At 51.8% G+C, this 21,640-nt stretch overlaps 1 protein-coding gene across 5 annotated transcripts; it reads right to left on the bottom strand.

Moving 5' to 3' along the window:
- Window positions 1–1,742: 1,742 nt before the first annotated feature.
- On the bottom strand, window positions 1,743–19,729 carry BID (BH3 interacting domain death agonist). Of its 5 annotated transcripts, XM_061124610.1 has the most exons (7): window positions 19,604–19,667; window positions 11,729–11,824; window positions 7,373–7,434; window positions 5,317–5,518; window positions 4,008–4,147; window positions 3,249–3,461; window positions 1,743–2,197 (listed from the first exon to the last, which is right to left on the bottom strand). In XM_061124610.1, the coding sequence occupies exons 3-7, from the start codon at window positions 7,382–7,384 to the stop codon at window positions 2,186–2,188; spliced, it is 579 nt and encodes a 192-aa protein (XP_060980593.1). In that variant the 5' UTR covers window positions 7,385–7,434; window positions 11,729–11,824; window positions 19,604–19,667; the 3' UTR covers window positions 1,743–2,185. The 5 variants fall into 5 exon arrangements, with proteins under 5 accessions (XP_060980593.1, XP_060980591.1, XP_060980596.1 ...); XM_061124608.1 differs by lacking the exon at window positions 11,729–11,824 and having other exon boundaries at window positions 19,604–19,729; XM_061124613.1 differs by lacking the exon at window positions 19,604–19,667 and having other exon boundaries at window positions 11,767–11,795.
- Between the last annotated feature and the right edge of the window lie 1,911 nt (window positions 19,730–21,640).

Here is a 21,640-nt window from a genome sequence, read left to right as displayed (position 1 = left end):
AATTCAAGTAATCATGCACGTTTCCCCCTGTCCACAAGGATCCTGAGACCTAAGAAGCACCAACTACTAGGACAGGCTGAGTCAGGCGGCTGGGATGCACTTGAGGTCGGGACATCCACGTGAGACTGCCTCGGAGAAGAGCCATGTATCTTGGTATCTTGCTTCGTGACCCGATAAAGTATCTCTCACTTGGTCTAGAAAATCTGACACCAAAACCTGTGTAAACTTTATCAAAAGACAGGATCACTGAATTAACATAAGCAGAACAGTGGTAGGTAAAGTGAAGTGTTCTAAGAGATAGTGGGGTTATTTGGTGCTTTAGAGCTTCTTTTACAACACTTAACTGCTCCTGGAAGAGAACCATCCCCCTACTGAAAGAAAACATCTCCCTGCTGAGATTGTACTGGCTAATGTGTGTGTGAGTATGGGAGACTCACTGTGTTCCCACTGAGAGGTGAACCCTTTAAACCTGGAAGATTTGTTTCCAGACGCTCAACCACACTACCTGCATTTAGATTTCACAACATCCTGCAGCTGTCAGCCTGAGACCCAGCCCTCGGGTGCTGTGCATTGGATGCTGAAACCATGCAGTTGTTTTTCTTCTCTGGTAAGTTTGAACTCAGGGAATAGAGAAGTGGTTTTGGCAACAAGAATGTGTTAGTACTTTGTTATTCATGTTCATGTTCTTCCCCAGGACATCATGGTCACAGTTAACATGGGCGTTTCTGTCGCCAGTGACCTGCGATCAGGAGCCACACCCAGCATCGCTTGCACATGGAACACAAACCCAGTCCTAGGAGACGCTTGTCGCTGGGAGCAGAGAGGCTGTGTTTTCTAAATGTAAGTGCTCCCTGGTTTATCTCAGCTGTTAGTGTTGACTTACTGGGCTGCACTGGGTCTTAGTTGCAACGTGGGATATTTTGTTGCCATGTGGGCTCAGTAGTTGCAGGGGCTTAGCTCCCCTGCCCCCCACCCACGTGGGGTCTCAGTTCCCTGACCAGGGACTGAACCCGTGTCCCCTGCATTACAAGGCAGTTATTAACCACTGGACCACCAGAGAAGTCTCAATTGTTTTAGATATTTCTTGTATTCTGTCTCCAGGAAAGGAAACCACCACAGATGTTGAATTTTTAAGTTTTAACTGCATCTTTCATGCCTAGAAATCTGTTCTGCCTGAAGCAGTTTCTTAGGCATGGATGAGCTGGGGGTGGGGCTGGAAGGTGCCAGGGTAATTACTGACTGACAGGCAATAGCTGTTCCAGCAGCTTAAAATTTATATCAAAATCTTAACTTCTCTGAAAGAGAAAAGGATGCATTTAGTTACACTGGTTATCATGGGCCTTTAAATCACCTCTATACCTTTTAATCGCCTGTTGTTCCTGACTGGAGTATTTGAGGCCTGGGTTTCCCGTTATTTGAGTCCAGAATCTCTTGTGGTGGTTGGTCTTTAAACGGAAAGCCTTCACTTCCTTGGAATGAAGGCTGTTTACAGGGCAATTCTCCACTCTAAGGGGTGTAGCGACTCCCCTCCAGTCCTCCCTGGTCCTCCTCGGACGTGGCAGGCAGTGGCCCTTCGTTTTGGCTGCACCATGAGGCAGGTGGGATCTTAGTTCCTAATCAGGGATCAGACTGAGGCCTCAGCAGTGGAAGCACAGCCACTACAACAGTAGTTAACTGAACCACTGGGAAGTCCCACACTTGTAAAAAGTAAAGTTAGTTTTTTAAAAACAACATCAAGTGTATTCTTGTTTTCTATCTTAACAGTTTGCTTTTATTTTTTTTTTTTGGCTGCGCCAGAAGGCTTGTGGAATCTGTTTCCCAACCAGGGATCAAACCCAGGCCCTAGCAGTGGAAGCGCAGAGTCCTAACTATTGGACCACCAGGAAGTCCCAGTCTGCCTTGGGATGATTTTCAGGTGGGGACCTTCCCGGCCAACAGCAGACAAAGGCACAGTGTGGGGTGGATGTGGAAGAAACATCCACAGGTGTATATGAGTATCTTCGTTCAAGTACGTTAACACAGCAAGTCTTAGACTTCCCGATGGTGAGGTGACGCTCTGTGGTCGTCTCGGGCTGTCTTCTCTGAGCCTGGATCAGTGGCTGAAGCTCCGTGTTTGTGGAGGCAGCAGCTACAACACTGACAGCACCTCGCGTCTTCACAGTCGTGCTTTTGCCAAGCGGTCCATTCAGTCCATCTCCTGGAGTGAGAGAGGAGGAGCTGGGGTGGGCCAGTGTCACTGAGCCAGGACCCCACCCCTGGGCCTCCAGGCCCACAGTCAGCGCCCGAGCAGCTCTACTAAGAGGTTCTGTTGCAGCCCTGCAGGGTCTGGAAACTGTTAAAAAACTTCTCTCCTTCCACCAGTTCAGCCTGGTTTGACGCCGAGTTGGCGTCACCCTCCAGTTGTAAACTCCTGTGTAACTTCACAGCCATACACAGAGAATGCTTTCAAGGCTCAACAGTACATAGTAAAAGGGTCAGATGCCTGACCAGTGCTGCTGACACACACAGTTCCACTCTCACCAGCATCAAGTTTACAGACAAGGTATGGCTACTTCCCTTTCAGCTGGTCTGTGAAACCAGACTTTCTAATACCCTGGTTGGAGAACAGACATGTGTGGTTTTTACCCCCTTTCGACCTCTCACCCTGCTTGGTAAAGCATGTTTTTAAACTACACCAGTCCATCCTAAAGGGAATCAGTCCTGAATATTCATCGGAAGGACTGATGCTGAAACTCCACTACTTTGGCCACCTGATGGGAAGAGCTAATTCATTAGAAAAGACCCTGATGCTGGGAAAGACTGAAGGCGGGAGGAGAAGGGGACGACAGACGATGAGATGGCATCACCGACTCAATGGGCATGCATCTGAGTAAACTCTGGGAGTTGGTGATGGATGGGGAGGCCTGGTGTGCTGCAGTCCATGGGGTCACAAAGAGTCGGATGCGACTGAGCTGAACTGACACTCATTTGTGAAAGGTGGCGCTGAGAGCAGAGCAGGGAAGCCCAGCTTGGGCGCATCTCTTGTGCTTGCCCCCACGTCTCCCCTCAGTACTCCCACCTCCTGCCCCAGCTGCTCTCAAGAGCCTGTGACCGCAGTCGCAGCCATCTCAGAACAAGGCTGAGGAAGCTAGAAAGGCACTCACAACTACCTTTCTCCATGACTCCCGCAGGGAGGATCCTAGAGCTCAGGGGAGGGGGCAGGTGGGGGGAGGAAGACCAAGGCGGGCTCATCCACCACTGGCTCTTACATTCTGGACTAAGTTCCTCACATAGGTGATGAGGTTCTGGTTGATGAAGGTCACTGTTGTGCGGAAGATGTCTCGGAGCAAGGCTGGCGAGTGGTCGGCTATCTTTTTGGCCAAGAGCATGATGAGCAGGAGCTGGGTCTTCTCATGGTCCATGTCCGCAGGGCAGGTTTGCATGAGCTGTTCCAGCGCGGCCGCCAGGCACTGCCTCCTGTCCTGCACATGTGGAAGCGGGGTGCGGTTACCCATCGCCTCCCGCTGGGGCAGCCGAGAACCTGGGGGCAGGTGTGCCCACCCCCACCGCGGCTCCTCCTGCTCGAAGGCACCTGAGGCCAAAGTCCCCACCCAGGGCTGGGGCCAGCACACAGGGAGGGGCTGCAGGGAGAGGCCTCTGTGGATCCCCAGACCCCAGAGGACCTTCGGCACCAACAGTGAGGCGGGGCGCCAGTGGCCTGGGACCCATGATGGCTCCCTGAGTGTACGGCCTTCCTGGGGGCAGGAAGCTGACTGGCCGGGCCCAGCATGACGGCGTTTCAGGCCGCATTTTGGGAAGAGTCATACTCATGACACTGAGGGTGTTGTCCCCCAATTCCTGAGCCTGATTTGAGGTTCAGGTTTTTAGGGGCCCGGTGACAGTTCTTCCAGGAGACAATACTCTGAGCTGATTCTCCCTCCAGCTTCTGTGGAAGGTAGGTCACGCTGGTCTGTCCACCAGGAGGCAGAGGACAGACCTGTGAGTGGCCCTGTGGTTTCCCCACTCACCTCCTCTGACAGGCTCCTGATGCTGAAGCGTGAGGCCAGACCGGCCACCATCCCTGGGCGGATGCTGCCTTCCAGCCTGTCCCCAATCTGGGCAAGCTGCCGGGCGATATCACGGACCGCCTCCTCCTGACGCTCAGAATCTAACATCCAGACAAGGCAGATTCAGGTGACGCCTGCTCACACCCTCCCCCAGTCCCCCCTCCAGGAAGAAGCTCCCCGGGGCCCCCGCAACCGCTTAGAGCGATTAGGGCAGCAGAGCGCTCACACATGGCGAACAGCCGTTGTCCAGGAAGCGGCGGCGATCTATCGCCCCAGCGGCTGCCTCCGGATCTGCTCTCCTAAGGCACAGCACCCCTGCCCCTCCACACTTCCTTCCTAATGCTCTGAGCTCCCCCACCACCCCACCAAAGAGAAGGCTCCCGGGATCGAGTGTTTTCCGCTGTGGGGCTGACTCCCAGCCACACAGCCGAGAGCTCGGTGCACAGTGGGCGCAGGACGGGCAAGTGTGCACTCAGGGGCAGGCGCTGCGTCCCTCCTCCTGCCCCACGCAGGGCGGGCGATGAGATGCCTGGACCTAGAGACCTGCATGTAGTCCCCCCCTCCCCCAGAACCTCTCACGTGCCCACCCTCTGACCTGGACTACCCGGCTGACAGGACCACTCACCACCCCCCACCCCTGGTGCCACTGCAGCCTGGCCCCCTCCCAGTGGCCCCCGAAGCCTCCCCGTCCAGGCTTGTCCTGCGCTTTACTGCTGAACATCAGCAGGTTCCTGACCCACAGGCCAGCTTCCTACCTGAGGGCCCTGCCCTGCGCCTCCAGCGAGGCTCCGAAGTCTAAGGGTGGGGTGGTAAGAGGAGGGGACCCCAGGGACAGCAGTCTTGACAGCAAAGCTCCTCCTGCCCCCACACCTTTCTACTCTGTCCCCAAGGGGGCCCTGGCTGGTGGGGACCTCGTAAGAGGTGGCTCCAGTCCAGGCCTCCCAGGAAGAGGCTGACTCACAACTTGATAAGGCTCCCTGGGGAGTTCCCAAGGGGCTCCCAGTGGCCTCCGTGGAGGCAACACCGTGGTAAAAGCTGAGGCTGGGAGAACAGCCCAGCCCCAGGAACGAGCCCGGGGTCCTCATCGCCTGGTGACCGTGGAGGTCGGCATGGCTATAGTACACAGATGTGAATCCATAGGGGACACTGATGCCAAGAGTCCTCCGGAAGCTGAGTGGGTTTTCACCAATCAGACTCTGAGGCCTGCTCCACCGGACATGGGGGGCTGGGCCCGAAAACCCCAGGGCCGAGGAGGCTGGCCAGTGCCTACCTGTCTCCGCTGCCGCTGCCGAGAAGTGGCTGTAGCGGTTGCCGTCCGTCTGCAGCTCATCGTCATGGAACAGGCGCCCAGGCAGCTCGTGACCCAGCGTCTCCAGCTCCCTCTGGAAGCAGGAGTGGGGGCAGCTCTGCAGGAAGCCAAGCAGCAGCAGGCTTGTGGTGCGCTCGTCCCCGAGGCCGGTGCCGTTGCTAACCTGCAAGGAGAGCGCACTGTGGGAACGTGGTCCTGGGCTGGCCTCCCTGGTCCAAGGCCTGAGCACCTTCTGGGCAGGCAGGGGCCAGTGTGCGGAGCCTCCTTCCTGCAGACATCGAGAAAGGCTCCAGCCAGGCAAAGAGGTGGTCCAACTGCCGCCTCCGGGGGAGGGAGGCTGGGCAGGTGCACGGCTCGGGCCAGCCCTGCTCCCTGGCCAAGCGTCAGCACTGCGCCTCTGCTCCCACTGTGTCTGTGGGCCCAGGATGGCGCTGTGCCGAAGCAGGTTTTCAGCACACCCCGGGCGCTGGTGACCAGACACCACCTGCCTCTGGGCAGGCCTGGCCACCCTCAGGTGGGTAAGCCCCCGCCGGGCCCACAAACAGCATGGGGGACAGGAGGGACGCTACCAGAAGAGCGTGTGTGGGCAGGGCTGGGGTGAGAGGGCATCGGGAGATGCCAGGAATGGCTGGCTCAACATATGCAGGACACACAGCCTGGGCTGGAAGGGCCAAGAGGAGAAAGTGAAGATCCTGGTGAAATGTACTCCTGAGTCTTTAATATTTTTCATTAGAAAAGATTAGAAAAATATTCTGATTAATCAGAGGAACTTCCCTGGTGGCCCAGGGCAGGGGGTTCAGCTTGGGTTCAGTCTGGGCAAGGAACTAGATCCCACATGCCTCAACTCAAAACCTTGCATGCTACAACAAAGATAGACGATCCTGTGTACTGCAACTAAGACCAGTGCAGCCAAGTGTGAAAAGGGAGAGAAAAATCAGAAAACGCTTAGAGGACAGTTTTTAAAGAGCAAAGTGTTTTAAATAAAATGCATAACATAAGTGCTCACGTATTGCTATTCAGCCTCTACTTATCCAGAATTCGTCCTAAAAGGGAAAATGTACATAACAGCTCTACTAAATCTTCACAGGGAGGCCAGGTGGCACAAGGCAGCTGAGAGACTGAGGAAGGTGCTCCCTCTGACTCAGGAGGCGCTGGTCGGGAGAGGAGGGAGCTGTGGCAGCTGGACCGTGTCCCCCAGAACCTGAGAGCGGGACCTAACTGGGAAATGGGGGTCTTTGCAGATGTCAGGACTGAGGCCAGGTCATCCTGGATCGGGGCTCTATTCCTGGATGGGGCTGGGGGAGGGCCATAGTCTGCGCACACATGCTGCTGAGCTGAGCACTTAACAAAGGCGAAAAGTCAGAAAAACCTGTAAAAGGATGAAAATTCTGATGGCAGGGAGAAAAAGGAAGCTGATGGATATCTCCCCACGAACCCAACTGTGGGGCACTCCCATGTCAAAGGGAAAAAGGGGAAAGCAAACTCCAGGAGCTGGTCTCTGCGTCCCCCACCCCCACCCTGAGGCCATTGGGATAAGCTGTATGGGGGCAGCTCCCCGAACGCTCCTGCCTGAGTGGCTGACATGCCTCCTGAGCCTCCAGGCTGAGAAGCACATGACCCCGTGCCTGCACAATGCCAAGCCCACCCCACCCCCACCACTGTCCGCTCAGATTCAGAAAGCTGGCCCGAGCTCACAAGTCATCAGGAGGGTCCAGACCTGCGGCCGCACCCGAAGGGCTGGAGGGGATGTGGAGGGAGGGCCCAGTTTGGGGGGGGGTGGCGCAGACGTCCCAAGACACCACCCAACCCAGCCACGGTGGGAAGGAGATGGATGAGAGCTCCTGATCAGCCCAGCCACAGTTTCCCTTCTGAACCCTAAACCCTCAAGGACCCTACATCCTTGAACCCATCTTGCCTTCCAGGATCGACCAGGCACAGGCAGTGAGCAGACGGGGCTTGTGTACTCCTGTTACCGCAGGCCCGCCCCACCCCCGCCATGACCACCACATCATCTGACCTTCAAATCCATGGCCTGTGCAGCTTCGCGGGCTCCGGCTCACAGGGTTCCGGGATGGTGGCCTGGAAGAGGACACTCAGGGTGGGCATGGGGCCCCGCAGGGAAGCAGGGTGGGCCCTGGCTCCCCTCATCTGCACCCCAGGCCACAGACCCGAGTTTCCTCGTAACTGAGACCAAGACCACCCCCCACCTCAGGTCCAGCCCCCCACCCTGAGCTCACTGGTCAGGCAGGCAAGGCCATCTGGCTCCCAGTTTCTAAGTGAACACTCAGGGCGCTGGGCTTCCTCCACGAGCAGTTCCCAGACTTTGCCATGGATCTGTCCCAGTGCAGACACTACCCGGCTGCCGGCCCCAAGGCACCGTGGCTGCACAGAAAGGCTCATGACAGGAGAAAGAATGTCTGACAGTCACTGGAAGATGAAGGCTTCGGGATGGTGTCGATTCCACACTAAACAACTGCGTAGATGAAAGCTCATTGGACTGAATCTTAGATTATGCCCCCGACGTGGAAAATATAAAAGACTGAGATGAGAGCTCTGTGTGCATCGTAGAGACACCCAAACAGAGTAACAAGTGTCTGCAGAGCAGTCTCAACAGAACAACCCATTTTAAAATGTATGCACAGCACACATCTGTTTATACACAGTATCAGGCTAAACCCAATGAATTGCTGCTTTGTAGGGCAAAAAGTCAAATTTGGCAATTCCATATGGTTCCTACATACACAGGAGGTTAAAAACAGAACAGAAAACCAGTTCATTGCCAGGAGGCAGGAGCAGAAGATGTAAGAGATGGCAAGAATATACAGAGCTATACAAAAAAGATCTTAATGACCCAGATAACCATGATGGTGTGATCACTCACCTAGAGCCAGACATGCTGATGTGAAGTCAAGGGAACCTTAGGAAGCATCATTATGAACAAAGCTAGTGGAGGTGATGGAATTCCAGCTGAGCTATTTCAAATCCTAAAAGATGCTGCTGTTAAAGTGCGGCACTCAATATGCCAGCAAATTTGGAAGCCTCAGCAGTGGCCACAGGACTGGAAAAGGTCAGTTTTCATTCCAATCCCAAAGAAAGGCAATGTCATAAGAATGTTCAAACTACTGCACGATTGCACTCATCTCACACCCTAGCAATGGAGAAGGAAATGGCAAGGCACTCCAGTATTCTTGCCTGGAGAATCCCACGGACGGAGGAACCTGGTAGGCTACAGTCCACGGGGTCGAAAAGAGTCGGACACAACTGAGCGACTTCACTTCACTTCACACCCTAGCAAAGTAATGCTCAAAATTCTCCAAGCCAGGCTTCAACAGTACCTGAACTGAGAACTTCCAAATGTTCAAGCTGGATTTAGATAAGGCAGAGGAACCAGAGATCAAATTGCAAATATCCACTGGATCATCGAAAAAGCAAGAGAATTCCAGAAAAAACATCTTCATTGACTATGCTAAAAGCCTTTGACTGTGTGGGTCACAACAAACTCTGGAAAATTCTTCAAGAGGTGGGAATAACAGACCATCTCACCTGCCTCCTGAGAAACCTGTATGCAGGGCAAAAAGCAACAGTTGGAACTGGACATGGAACAACAGATTGGTTCCAAACTGGGCAAGGAGTAGTCAAGGCTGTATGTTGTCACCCTGCTTATTTAACTTATATGCAGAGAACATCATGCGAAATGCCAGGCTGGATGAAGCACTAGCTGTGCAGATGATACCACCCTCATGGCAGAAAGCGAAGAGGAAATAAAAGAGCCTCTTGATGAAGGTGAAAGAGAATGAAAAAGCTGGCTGAAAACTCAACATTCCAAAAACAAAGATCATGGCAACCAGTCCCATCACTTCATGGCAAATAGATGGGTAAACAATGGAAACAGTGAGAGACTTTATTTTCTTGGGCTCCAAATCCACTGCAGATGGTGACTGCAGCCATGAAATTAAAAGACGCTTGCTCCTTGGAAGAAAAGCTATGACCAACCTAGACAGCATATTAAAAAGCAGAGACGTAACTTTGCTGACAAAGGTCCATCTAGTCAAAGCTATGGTTTTTCCAGTCATCATGTATGTATGTAAGAGTTGGACCATAAAGAAAGCTGAGCGCTGAAGAATGGAAACTTTTGAACTGTGGTGTTAGAGAAGACTCTTGAGATTCCCTTGGACTGCAAGGAGATCCAACCAGTCAATCCTAAAGAAAATCAGTCCTGAATATTCATTGGAAAGACTGATGCTAAAGCTAAAGCTCCAATACTTTGGCCACCTGATATGAAGAGCCAACTCCTCAGAAAAGACCCTGATGCTGGGAAAGATTGAGGGCAGGAGAAGGGGACGACAAAGGATGAGATCGTTGGATGGTATCACCGACACAATGGACATGAGTTTGAGCAAGCTCCAGGAGATGGTGAAGGACAGGGAAGCCTGGCGTGTTGCAGCCATGGGGTCGCAAAGAGTCGGACACAACTGAGCAACTGAACAACAACAAAAGGCCACAAGATCACCTTCTGTCTGGAAATTTTCACCAGGAAGCTCGGGCTGGACTCTGTCACCCTGAGGGCAGGAGACAGGTGAAGCAACGCTTACAGGGCCCACCACTTGCAGCGCCTCTAAACATGTGGGACTTGTCTAGAGAAAAGGAAGCCTGGTCAGGGGACTAGGGATACTGATCAGACACTCAAACGTGGGAGACAAAGGGGGGGTGGGGGCAGTTCTGTGGGGCAGTTGTGGAGAGACCTGGGGGCCTGCTGGCCAGGGCCACCTATGTGATGGCCAGCCTGGCTGCACATCACAGATAGGAACGAAAACAGGGAGCTGTCAGTGATTGCATCTGGACTATCCCAAAGACCAGTCTGACTTGACCTCCCTGGGCTGGTTGCTCTGTGTGAGTGGGTGACTGGTCACTGTGGGTGAGGACCGGGCAGGCTGCTTTGTAACCATCGACTTGTATATTCAGTCCCGGGCACTCCGATCATCTCAGGTTCCCTGGCCTGCAGGAGGCAACCTTCCTTTCCATCACGGCAGGCGGGGACCGGGGGACCCTTGGCCCAGACTGGCTTTCCCAGGGGGCTCTGCAGGCTTCACTCCCTAAAAGGCAGCTCAGTTCTGAGACAAGTGGCATATCACAGTGGATCACACAGCACTATTCAGAGATAGGACATTCCCAGGAAGGCTCTTGATTTGTCAAATTACACTCAGTTCAGTTCAGTCACTCAGTCGTGTCCGACTCTTTGCAACCCCGTGAACTGCAGCACGCCAGGCCTCTCTGTTCATCACCAACTCCCAGAGTCCACCCAACTACATCCCGGTAAAAAGAACAAAGGACAGTAGCGCAAATGTCCACGACGGGTAAGCAGACGAACGCCGTGCCCATCACAGTGAGTCTCATTCAGCCTAAGAAGGAAATCCTGGCACCTGCTGCACACGGGACCTGGAGGACACTCTGCCAAGTGACAGGAGTCAGACCCCAGGGCAGAAGGTGGACAGCGGCCTGGGTGGGACAACGGCAGGGCTCTGGACAGGAAGTGGGGTGGGGTGCCTCAGTGCGCGTGGACAGGCATTCCCCCACATACAAAAAATAAGGAAACTGTGGCACCTGTGGCAACGTGGAGGAACGCTGAGGACGTCACACAGAATGAAAGAAGGCAGATGCAGGAAGACACATACTGTCTGGCTCCACTTACACGAGAAAGCATGTCCGTTTCTAGAGAATTACCAATTCCTTATTCATGCCACTGAGCTGCACACATAAAATGATTATACATATATTTATATAATTTTGCATCTATTCCATCACAATGAAAAAAGTTTGAAAAAAACTTCATTTTGAACCTATGCAAATAACGGTTTGCTATTGTTATCTAGTTCCTAAGTCATGTTCGACTGCTTGAAACCCCATGGACTGTAGCCCGCCAGGCTCCTCTGTCTTTAAGGATTTCCCACGCAAGAATACTGGAGTGGGTTGCCATTTCCTCCTCCAGGAGATCTTCCTGACCCAGGGATCAAACCCCGTCTGCTGCATTGCAAGTGAGTTCTTTACTGTTGAGCCACCACACAAAATGAGGAAACTTAAGAATTCCGTCAGGGGCAACCAGATGTCAGTTCCATCTAACAGATGTGTATGGGATACACAGAGTTTCAGGAAGAGAAAGGCTCCTCGTCTATCTAGGGAACAAACACCATGTCAGCATCACTGCAAGCGAACCGGCAGGTCCCCGCCGTGGCCACACCCCCACTGCCTGCCTCCAGAAGAGCCCGGAGACCCTGACCTGAGCGCCAGGCGCAGCTCTGAGCTTCTTAAGCCAGGAGAGCCCCAAAGCCTGTTTTTGCAGTAGCACCAGTTCAGAGTGCCCGGTGTAATCGCTTACATGATGCTCTGAGTCTGTCCTCTACTGGGGATACACACCAAAAAGCCCCGAGTCACCTCTAGAGGGCAGGGCCTGCCAGCGGTGCCTCACGGATTTCTGTAACAAGAGCAGACAGAAGAGGGTCAGAGTCTCTTGTGATCTGTGCTCCCCTAAGAATAAACAGATTACGGACAGCAATGGTGTCCCCACGGAGCACAGAGTTTCTGCAACACTCACACGAGTGTTACACTTTCCTGTAAACTAAACCAAGGAAGCCTGAGCCAGCGCCTCTTGGGACAGCTGCTCTTCCCACAGTGACATGTCAAACATAGCTGACTAACTACATAATCTCTCTTTTTAGAAGATGAATGGCCTGTGGGATTCTCTGGGGGCACTCTGGAAGTCTCAATGATAGTTATAGGCGTAAAAGATATCCTGAAAACAACATCTTTTCTCTAAATTCAGGGTCCAACCTTCAGAAGCACCATCAGAGTCCACTTGGTCATTTAAGATGGGGTCACTGATGCCTGAGAAACAGAACACAGTTGTCAGTGAACTAAGAACCCCTTAGCTCCTCATAAGTGATGAATCTTTGTTCTTGGTGGGACTATTTTTCCCTTCAGAACATAAAGCATCAAAAATTATTGTTTTAGGGCTTCCCAGGTGGTGCAGTGGTTAGGATTCCACGCTTCCAATGCAGAGGGCTCAGGTTCAAGCCCTGGTCAGGAAACTAAGATCCCGCAAGCTATGTGGTGAGGCCAAAAAAACAAACAAATAAACAAACCCAGCAAACTTTCCTAGCTTCTTTTCAGACTCAGACATTTAAGGGATTTGCAAAATTATGAAACCACATTCTCACTAAAAACTTTGTTTTGTAACATACTGTATTAAAAAATGATAACAAGCAATGGGCACTGATACGTTCAAACATATCAACAAAATTTTAAAATTTTCTCCAGTTTTACTTTCTAACACAGAAAATAGATAAAACCTGATTAATCAAAAGCTTTTCAGGGTCCTCAATCATTTTTGTGGGTAAGAGAGTCTTAGGGACCAAAAGGTTGGAGGGGAGGAACTAGACCTTTCCCTTGAAAATAAAAGCATATATATTAATACAACAGTTTTCTCTGCCATCCATTTTAAGTAAGATAATTAACCAAAGTGACTGACTCTTTCACAGAGAATCAGGTGACTGGGTCTCACATGGATCAGATGCCACTTCCCAGCCGCACAGATCCTGAGCTTCCCCCAGGCACACACACACTCAGTGATGCCAGCCAAAGACAAAGCCCCGCTAAGAACACTGGAAACACTTAAAACACACCTGGTACCCAATGGTTCCGAACCCAATGGTTTCTCATTTAGAAATCACCTGGGTATACAGTGACTGCCACCATTAATTCAGTGCTCACGCCGTACCTTGGAGTGCTGTTACAAACACTGTCAGAATTTTATTCAGTTTAGTTGAAAACAAATTTACATTTCTCCTAACTTTAAACACTAAGAACAATATCAGCTGATTTGAGAAGTAAACCTATAGAAGTTTGTGGGGGGTGGGGGAGAGGAACCAATTAGCATACAATATACAGTTCACTAGTAGAGTGAATATTGATTATTACATGTAATCAGTATTAAGTATTGATTTATCAGTAATATTGATAAATCAGAGAAAACACAGGTTTTTAAAATCCAAAATTATTAATTTATTCTCATTTGCCAAAGATTTACCTTAACTATGTGAACCTGTACTCTTTTTTATAGAGATATAGTTGATGTACAATATTATATGTTACAGGTATACAACATAGTACCCACAGTTTTTAAAGGTTATACTACATTTATAATTATTATAAAATACTGGCTATGTGCCCTGTGGTGTACAACACTATCCTTTGAGTTCGTGTATTTTATACTCAGTAATTGTTTATCTCTTAATCCCCTAACCCCATCGTGCTCCTCCCCGTTCTCTCTCCCCACTGGTAGTGGTTTAGTTGCTAAGTCTTGTCCAGCTCTTGTGACCCTGTGGACTGTAGCCTGCCAGGCTCCTCTGTCCATGGGATTCTCTAGGCAAGAGTACTGGAGTGGGCTGCCATTTCCTTCTCCAGTGAATCTTCCTGACCCAGGAATCAAACCTGGGTCTCCCACATTGTAGGCAGATTCTTTACCGTCTGAGCCACCAGGGAAGCCCACTCCCCACTGGTTTGTTTTCTGTATCTGTGAGTGTTTGTGAACATATATTCTTAAAACATTTCTGAGTTTGTTTCTGTACATTTTAAATTTTTTGAAAGTCTAATGTATTTAAACTACTAGAAATGAGATTTCCTGATTTCATGAAAATTTTAGATAAATTTGACTTACATAAGCATATTTATTTAGGTCCAAAAGCCAATGAGGACAGAGTTTTTCCAATTTAAGATACTTCACAACCAAACTCCTCAATGATGAAAAAAATGCTTCCCACATTTACACACCAAGAGGCAAAGGTCTTTCTGAGTTGCAGACACACAGAGAGCTTCGGTCCGACAAGTTCGGCGCCAAGTCAAGAGCAAACACAGAAACACCAAGCTCACGCGTCCAGGTGCGAGGACGGGCTCCCCACGGCGGCACAGAATTATGACCTGAGCTCAAAAGACCAAGGACACAACCGCCGTCTGACGACCTGGCTTCTCTGTCCTCTCCTCTCGACACAGAGCAGACCTCCCACATCTCCCGCAAGGACACAGTCAGCAAGACCACCGGTGGAGAAACTTGTCCACGCGCACCAACCTGAAACCCAGCCAAACACCGTCCGGACAGAGAGTTGTTCCACTAGCCTGAGACACGGCCTCTGGGGCCAAGTCTACGAGGCATGCTTTCAGGGACAGCTCCAAAACTGCCAACACAGAGAAAGGGCAAAACCATGATTTTCCTACAAATACAGAATGATGAAATATGTCCAAGACTGTATTTAGCTCATTAATTAATGCAGGAACCAGTAAGATGATTCAGTCGATTTCTGACAACACGGGTTGTATGGCGGCTGCCAGTTCCACTCAAGCAAGTGAACGGGAGCAAGCGGGAGCCCAGTCCAGCGCCCGTGTGGGCTCCTTCTGACACCTCACCCGGGACACACAGTGGCCTCACTTCCGTCACGCACTGCCTGGACTTTTCAGGACAGAAGCTGGAGTGTGGGACGCAGACCTCTGCCTCCTCTGTGCCGGGCTTCCCGCCTTCAGGCTTCCCCACAGACCCCACCACTTGGTCCCCGCTCCATCTCAAAGGCCTGGGAACCACTGGTTTTCAACCCTGGCTGCACACACTGGCATCAACAGAGAGGCTCTAAGATGTCCTGATTAGACAAGAGTTCACGTGTGGATAAGCCCAACGAATCCACTAAAACACCCCAGCAAGTAACAAGTGAGTTCATCAACGTTACAGGACACAAACTGTGGAAGACCACTGTACTTCTATGTGCCAGCAATTAATATCCAAAAAAGAAACAGAACTAGAATAGCATCGAGAAAAATAAAATACTTTGGAATACATGTTGAACAAGAGAAGTGTAAGAGCTGTACACGGAAAATTGCAAGTCTTTCATTGCAGAAAACCACAGATCTAAATAAACGGGCTCATTCTGGTCCACAAACTGGAAGAACACCCATGGACTCCACAGGATTCCCCACAAGCTCCCACCTGGCTTTTTCACAGAAAGAGATAAATGGTTCCTCTTTCATAAGGAAATGTAAGGGGCACAGAATAGCCAATGAGAAAAAGAACAAAGTCGGTGGACTCACTCCCCAACTTCAAGACGTATGACTGAGTGACAGTAATCGAGACAGTGTGTTTGTTCCTGGCCATGGAGCAGAAGTGACCGTCCACAAATAAACCCTGATAGCCACGGGTCATTCATCTCTGACAGACAGTCAAGAGCAGTGTAATTAACAGTCTCTTCAACAAAGGGTGCTGAGACAACTGGGTATCATGGGAGCAAAAGCATGAATTTGGGCCCCTCACTCACATTATATACAAAATCTAACTCAGAACAGATCATAGAAGAGAACAAAGAAAACTTTATGGCCTTGGGTGAGGCAGTGATTTCTTAAATACGACACCATATAAGAGAGAAGAACAAGCCACACAAAGAGAAAAACAGATAAACTGAACTTCTTGACAATTAAACCTTTGCACTTCAAAGGACATAAGCAATGAAAACAAAACCCACAGAATGGGAAAAAAAATGCTTGCAAATAAATCATTTATCAGACAAAGAACTAGTACTCAAAACATATAAAGAATTCTTGTAACAATAAAAAGACATTTTAGTTGAAAACTGGGTGAAAGATTTTAATAGGATCCAAAGACATACAAATGGTCAAGTCTGTCAGTCAGTTCAGTTGCTCAGTCGTGTCCGACTCTTTGCGACCCCATGAACCGCAGCACGCCAGGCCTCCCTGTCCATCACCAACTGCCGGAGTCCACCCAAACCCATGTCCATTGAGTCGGTGATGCCATCCAACCATCTCATCCTCTGTCGTCCCCTTCTCCTCCTGCCCTCAATCTTTCCCAGCATCAGGGTCTTTTCAAATGGTCAACAGGCACAGGTAAAGAGGCTCAACATCATTAACCACTACAGAAATGCTAATCAAACAGCAACGAATGGGAATTTCCTGGTGGTTAAGGCTCCCTGGTCAAGGAACTAAAATCTTTACTAAAAGCCAAGCACAAAGTGCAAAGGGAGGGAGGCAGGAAGTAAAAAATTAAGAAAGAAAACCACAATGAGATTCACTTTCACTTCCACTAGGATGGCTGGAATCAAAAAGGTAACAGCAAGAGGAAGCAAAGATGGGGATCAGTCGGGACCCCACACCATGTGCACAGATCTCCCGGGGGCCAGGGCAGCTGTGGAAAATAGTGCAGACGCTTTGGAAGTTTTGCAGCTCCTCAAAATGTTAGGCTTCCCTGGTTGCTCAGACCAGTCTGCCTGCAATGCAGGAGACCCGGGTTCGATCCCTGGGTCAGGGAGATTCTTCACTATTTCCGAAATGTTAAGAGTTATCACATGACCCAGAAATTCCACTCCTAGGTATGTATACATACAAGAGAAATGAAGACACACACCCACTCAGAAACCTGTACATGAACATTCATCATGACGTTATCCAAAGTAACCAAAAGTCCAATGTCTATCAACTGTTGAATGGATAAGGAAAATGTAGTAGATCCATAAAATGGAATATTATTTGACCATTAAAAGGGAGTGAAATTCTCATACAGGCTGCAACATGGATGAACTCTGAAACATGAGGCTGAATGAAAAAAATCTAGTCACAGAAAACCAGAGTTCATGCATGGAATGATTCATGGTATGATTCCATTGATGTGAACTTCCCACAACTGGTGAATCCGCAGAGAAAAAAGTAGATTAGTGTTACCTGGGGCTGTGGGGATAAAGGGACTGGGGGTAATCGATCATGTGCGTGGTTTCTTCTGGGACTGTTGAGACATTCTAAAATTAGACTGTGGTGATGGCTGCACAACTTTGTGAATACACTGGAAACCACTTCAACTTTGCAGATTTTATAGTATATGAAATATCTCAAAAAAGTGGTTTTAGAAAAAGGCAGCCTGAAAGAGGGGACAGTGAGATAAGTGGGGGAGCCACCCCACACACAGGCCCTGGAAGCGCGCACAACCCCTCACCAGGTGCTCAAAGTCCAGTGTTCCAGTGTCCGTTCTCCCGCTGCCTGGTCCTCCCTGGCCCCAGAGAGATGTGTGCACAGCGGGTAGGGCAAGATGGCCCGAGGGGGCCAGGTGTCCTGAAGTCCCCCCTGGGGCGTCAAGGTCGACCTCTGTCAATGACGACCCTCCGCTTAGAGCCACAGAAAAGCAAAGGAATGTCCCCATGGCCTTCTGGTGACCAGGTGCCCTGGACCCAGAAGAGGCCGCTTCTCACGTGTGGCAGCTTGCTCCTGGCCACCACCTCCCTCCGCAAGAACAGAAGGTCTTCGTGCGCCTGAAGGTCACCAGCCCCTCTTAACCCTGCTGCGTGACTCAGAGGGCACTGGTTCCCTTGCCCCACCCAAGCTGACAGGACAGTTGCAGGCAGAGGGTGATTGCAAATGAGCCACTTCCTTGCCATCTAAGTGGGTGGCTTCCAGGACGCTGGACACTGTACACAAGAGGGAATGAGAACTCAATTTTCACAGAACCTCCAGAAGTGGTTGCTTTGTGATCCATCCAGGTGCTCATGTCTGCTATTCACGGGCAACTTCCCATTCAGTCCAGCACAGCAGGAAGAAAAGAGGAAGGAAACACATCAGGAAAAGGAGGAAAGGAAAGAGGGAAGGGCTGGGTCCCGTGCGGGAGGGGGGAACCGGGAGCCCTAGGACAGTTTTTGGGGAACAGCCCCAACAAGGGTCCAGGGTCCAGGCACCAGCCCAATGCTTTCCCCACCCCTAAAGCTGCCAGCAGGGAGGGGTGTGCAGAAAGGCAGGGCCCAGTCCACATCCCACCCCCCCACCCCACCCGCTGCTCTAACAGGTCCAGAGGTACAAGGCAAGGCAGCATCGGGAACCCAGGCAGCCCACTCCAACCAGGACAGCTGGACTCTGAGGTCACAGGCTTGGATCACTGTGTGTCTGGCACTGTGAACTCTGTCACAGCTGCCATCTCCCGGCTTGTCCTCAGGTGAGCACTCACGTGACCTCTGGGGACCCAGCCAGGTGAGCACAGTGGGGCAGGCACTTCAGGCCTGCACTTCCTCCACTGGACACCCAGCCACCAGAGATACAGCCACAGGAGCACTGGCCGCAGCTGTGGAGCAAGGCTTCTGAGGGTCCGCTGTCCAGAGGCAGTGTCCCTGAATCTCAGCACAGCACTCAGTGGGGGATCAGGACCCAGGCCCTCTCCCGGCAACAGGCAAAAAACAGCGGCAATATCGCTCACCACCTCTAGCACTGCCAGGACCGTGGCCCCGGGAGGCCGGTCACCCTCAGCGTTCCTCCTCGGTGCTGGGGCTTCCTGGCGGGCCATTCTCCTCTGCAATGAGTGGGACCTCCAGCCCTGGGTCTGGGAAAGCCTGGGAGTAGAGCCCCCTCCCCAGCACCTCAGAGTCCATCTCAGATGGACTGACTCAAGACAACAGTAACAGAACCCAGTCCCTGTTCGGGCAGCTCTTTGCTCCAGAGCCTGCATATCCAAGTCCCACGGTCGCCATTCCCACCACACAGCACGGGGTCCGCGCAGCCCCCCGAGCCCCGCCCAGAGATGACTGACCCTTCCAGGCCGCCCCTCTGGTCAGCCCATCCGCTTCCCGCGGTGCCTTCCTAGAGTCACCTCGATCCCAGCAGCCGGCGGGCTCCTCCCACCCTCCCCCGGCTCGACCACAGACTCTCTTCCAGGACTCGGGAGCCCGGGCTCAGGCTTTGCCCAGAGATGGCAGGGACGCAGGTCCAGGAGCGCCCCCTCCCCGACGGCGGGACGGGGCTTGGAACCACGTGCCCCTGCAGAGGCCGCCGAGGAGGCCTGGGCAGCAGACAGACCCCCAGGTAGGGCACAGCTGGGGGGGGGGGGGGGAGGAGTCGCCCGGAAACGTCTCCGTGGTGAGGCCCCCTCAGTGAAGACCACCCCTCCAGGTGACGAGCACCCTCCCCGTGAGGGCTCTCCTACCCCGGCAGCGCAGGGCGTCCCGCGCCCGGCCTGCCGGCTGAGGTCTCGCCCTCCCGGGGTTTCCGGTCACTACTTCACGCCACAAACCTACCTCCACCGCCCGCAGCACGTACAGTGCGGCGCGAGCCGGGGAGGGGCCTGGACCCGCGGCCGCCCCACGCGGAAGGAGCAACGGGACGGAGCCCGGGGGCCAGGAGAAGGCAGCGCGGGAGCCGGGGGCACAGACCGCGGGCGTGAGCAGATACTCACCTCCACCGCTGTGCGAGGCGGCTTGACTGCAGCGCGACGCAGCGCACGGGGCGCGCGCGGGAAAAGACCACGTCCCGGGGGCGGGGCGCGCAGTCGCCGTGAGCCCACTTCCTGTAGTTCCCGCCCCGCCCACACCGGCCACGGCCCCAACCCCCGCAAAGAGCCCCGCGGCCCCGCCCCGCCTCCAGGCCCCGCCCCTCCCCGTCCCCCTGTACCAGGAGGCTTAGCGCCGAGAAGCAGGAACTGAGGCTGAGAGGGACCAGGGCAGTCGCTAGACGGGAACTCAGGAATAGAAACCGAACTTTACAAAAAGACCGGAAGGAAATATAACCAGAAACCATCGACTGCTTACAGTCAAGTTACAAAGTCACTGGATTTTCTACTTTTTTGTACTTTCCACTTTTTCTTAAATGACTGTGGGCCCAATTTTACAATGAATGAAAGCTATGTAATAAAGGTCACATAATGGAGCAGGTGTTAAATCTAGGCAGTGTTATCCATGTCCCAGCTTGGCTTCTTTATCAGAGCTGCGTATCCAAGTGGTTAAAGTATACACAGCAAGTAATTCTTTTAAATGGGGCTCCTGGCAGCCAACACAAGAGAGATAGAGGGATAGATTTCACATCCTACAAGCAAAGGACAAAGCTGCCAATTTCCATTGCATGGGAGTCCGGCTTTATCTCACACCTAACTTTAAAGAAACTCTGGTTTTTATGTGCACCTGTGAAGGAAGTGTGAGCAGGGACCATCTAGGAAATCTGAACAACGGCACGTTCGTGACAATCAACACAGGACTGTATGAAGGGACAACAGGACAAGCAACCCATCAGGGTCCCAGCTCAGCACTCTCTCCCCATGGTGGCTGGAAACAGACCTCCGTACCTGGCCGCTGAGGCTGCCTGCATAAGCCATAAGGTGATTCAGTTCAGTTCAGTAGCTCAAGTCGTGTCCGACTCTTTGCGACCCCACGAATTGCAACATGCCAGGCCTCCCTGTCCATCACCAACTCCCGGAGTCCACTCAAACTCATGCCCATCGAGTCAGTGATGCCATCCAACCATCTCATCCTCTGTCGTCCCCTTCTCCTCCCACCCCCAATCCCTCCCAGCATCAGGGTCTTTTCCAATGAGTCAACTCTTCGCATGAGGTGGCCAAAGTATTGGAGTTTCAGCTTCAATATCAGTCCTTCCAATGAACACCCAGGACTGATCTCCTGACATCAGCCATCCCCAACCCCCACCTCCGCTGCATTCTAGGACCACAAATGCATTGCCAGTACGCCACGGGGCCCAGCCTGGCCCAATCATGTTCCCTAAAAGCTGCTCCCGGGCTCTCACTGCAGTTTTGTCAAGAGGAATATAACTTCTAACCAGTGCATACAACCAGTCGTCCCAGCCTCAGCACCAGCTCTCACTCACCTGAGTGACGGACGGACGACATGCCTCTCGGCCTCCTTATCCAGGCCTCTGACTGTGACTTCACTTTCAAAAAAGTGTACTAACCCTTGTGTACTGATGCGGGGAATGTAAATTGGTGCAGACATATGGAAATTCCTCAAAAAATTAAGAACAGAACTACTATATGATCTAGCAATTCTGCATCTGGGTATTTATCCAAAACAATGAAATCACTATCTTGAAGAGCACTCTGTACCTCTACATTCACTGTAGCATTATTTACAACAACCAAGGCACAGGGACAACCTCAGTGTCCGAGGGCTGATAAACCAGTAACGAAGATGTGTGTGTGGGTGTGTGTGTGTTTATGTGTATATATATATGAGCGGCTGAACTGAACTGAAATGGAATACTGTTCAGCCATAAATGGGAGTTCCTGCTCTTTGCAAGAATGTAGATGGACTGTGAGGGCATTATGCTTAGTGAGATAAGGCAGAAAAACAAATGCTGTGTGATCTCACTTACATGTGGAATCTAAAAACACCTAAACTCACAGATACAGAAAACAGACTGGTGGTTCCCAGAGGCAGGGGTCAGGTGTGGGTGGTATGGTGAAGGGGGTCGAAAGACCCAAACTTCC

This window comes from Dama dama, chromosome 22 (genome assembly GCF_033118175.1).
Source record: "Dama dama isolate Ldn47 chromosome 22, ASM3311817v1, whole genome shotgun sequence".
Lineage (NCBI taxonomy): Eukaryota > Metazoa > Chordata > Mammalia > Artiodactyla > Cervidae > Dama > Dama dama.
The sequence above is the reverse complement of the archived record's forward strand: the minus strand, read 5'-3'. Positions and strand labels throughout refer to the sequence as shown.

Coding starts and splice junctions, on each gene's coding strand:
- BID (XM_061124608.1), bottom strand. Junction 4,148..5,316: donor GGCAGCGGCAGCGGAGACAG/GTAGGCACTGGC, acceptor TCTGGATGTTAG/ATTCTGAGCGTCAGGAGGAG. Junction 3,462..4,007: donor TCAGGAGCCTGTCAGAGGAG/GTGAGTGGGGAA, acceptor CCACATGTGCAG/GACAGGAGGCAGTGCCTGGC.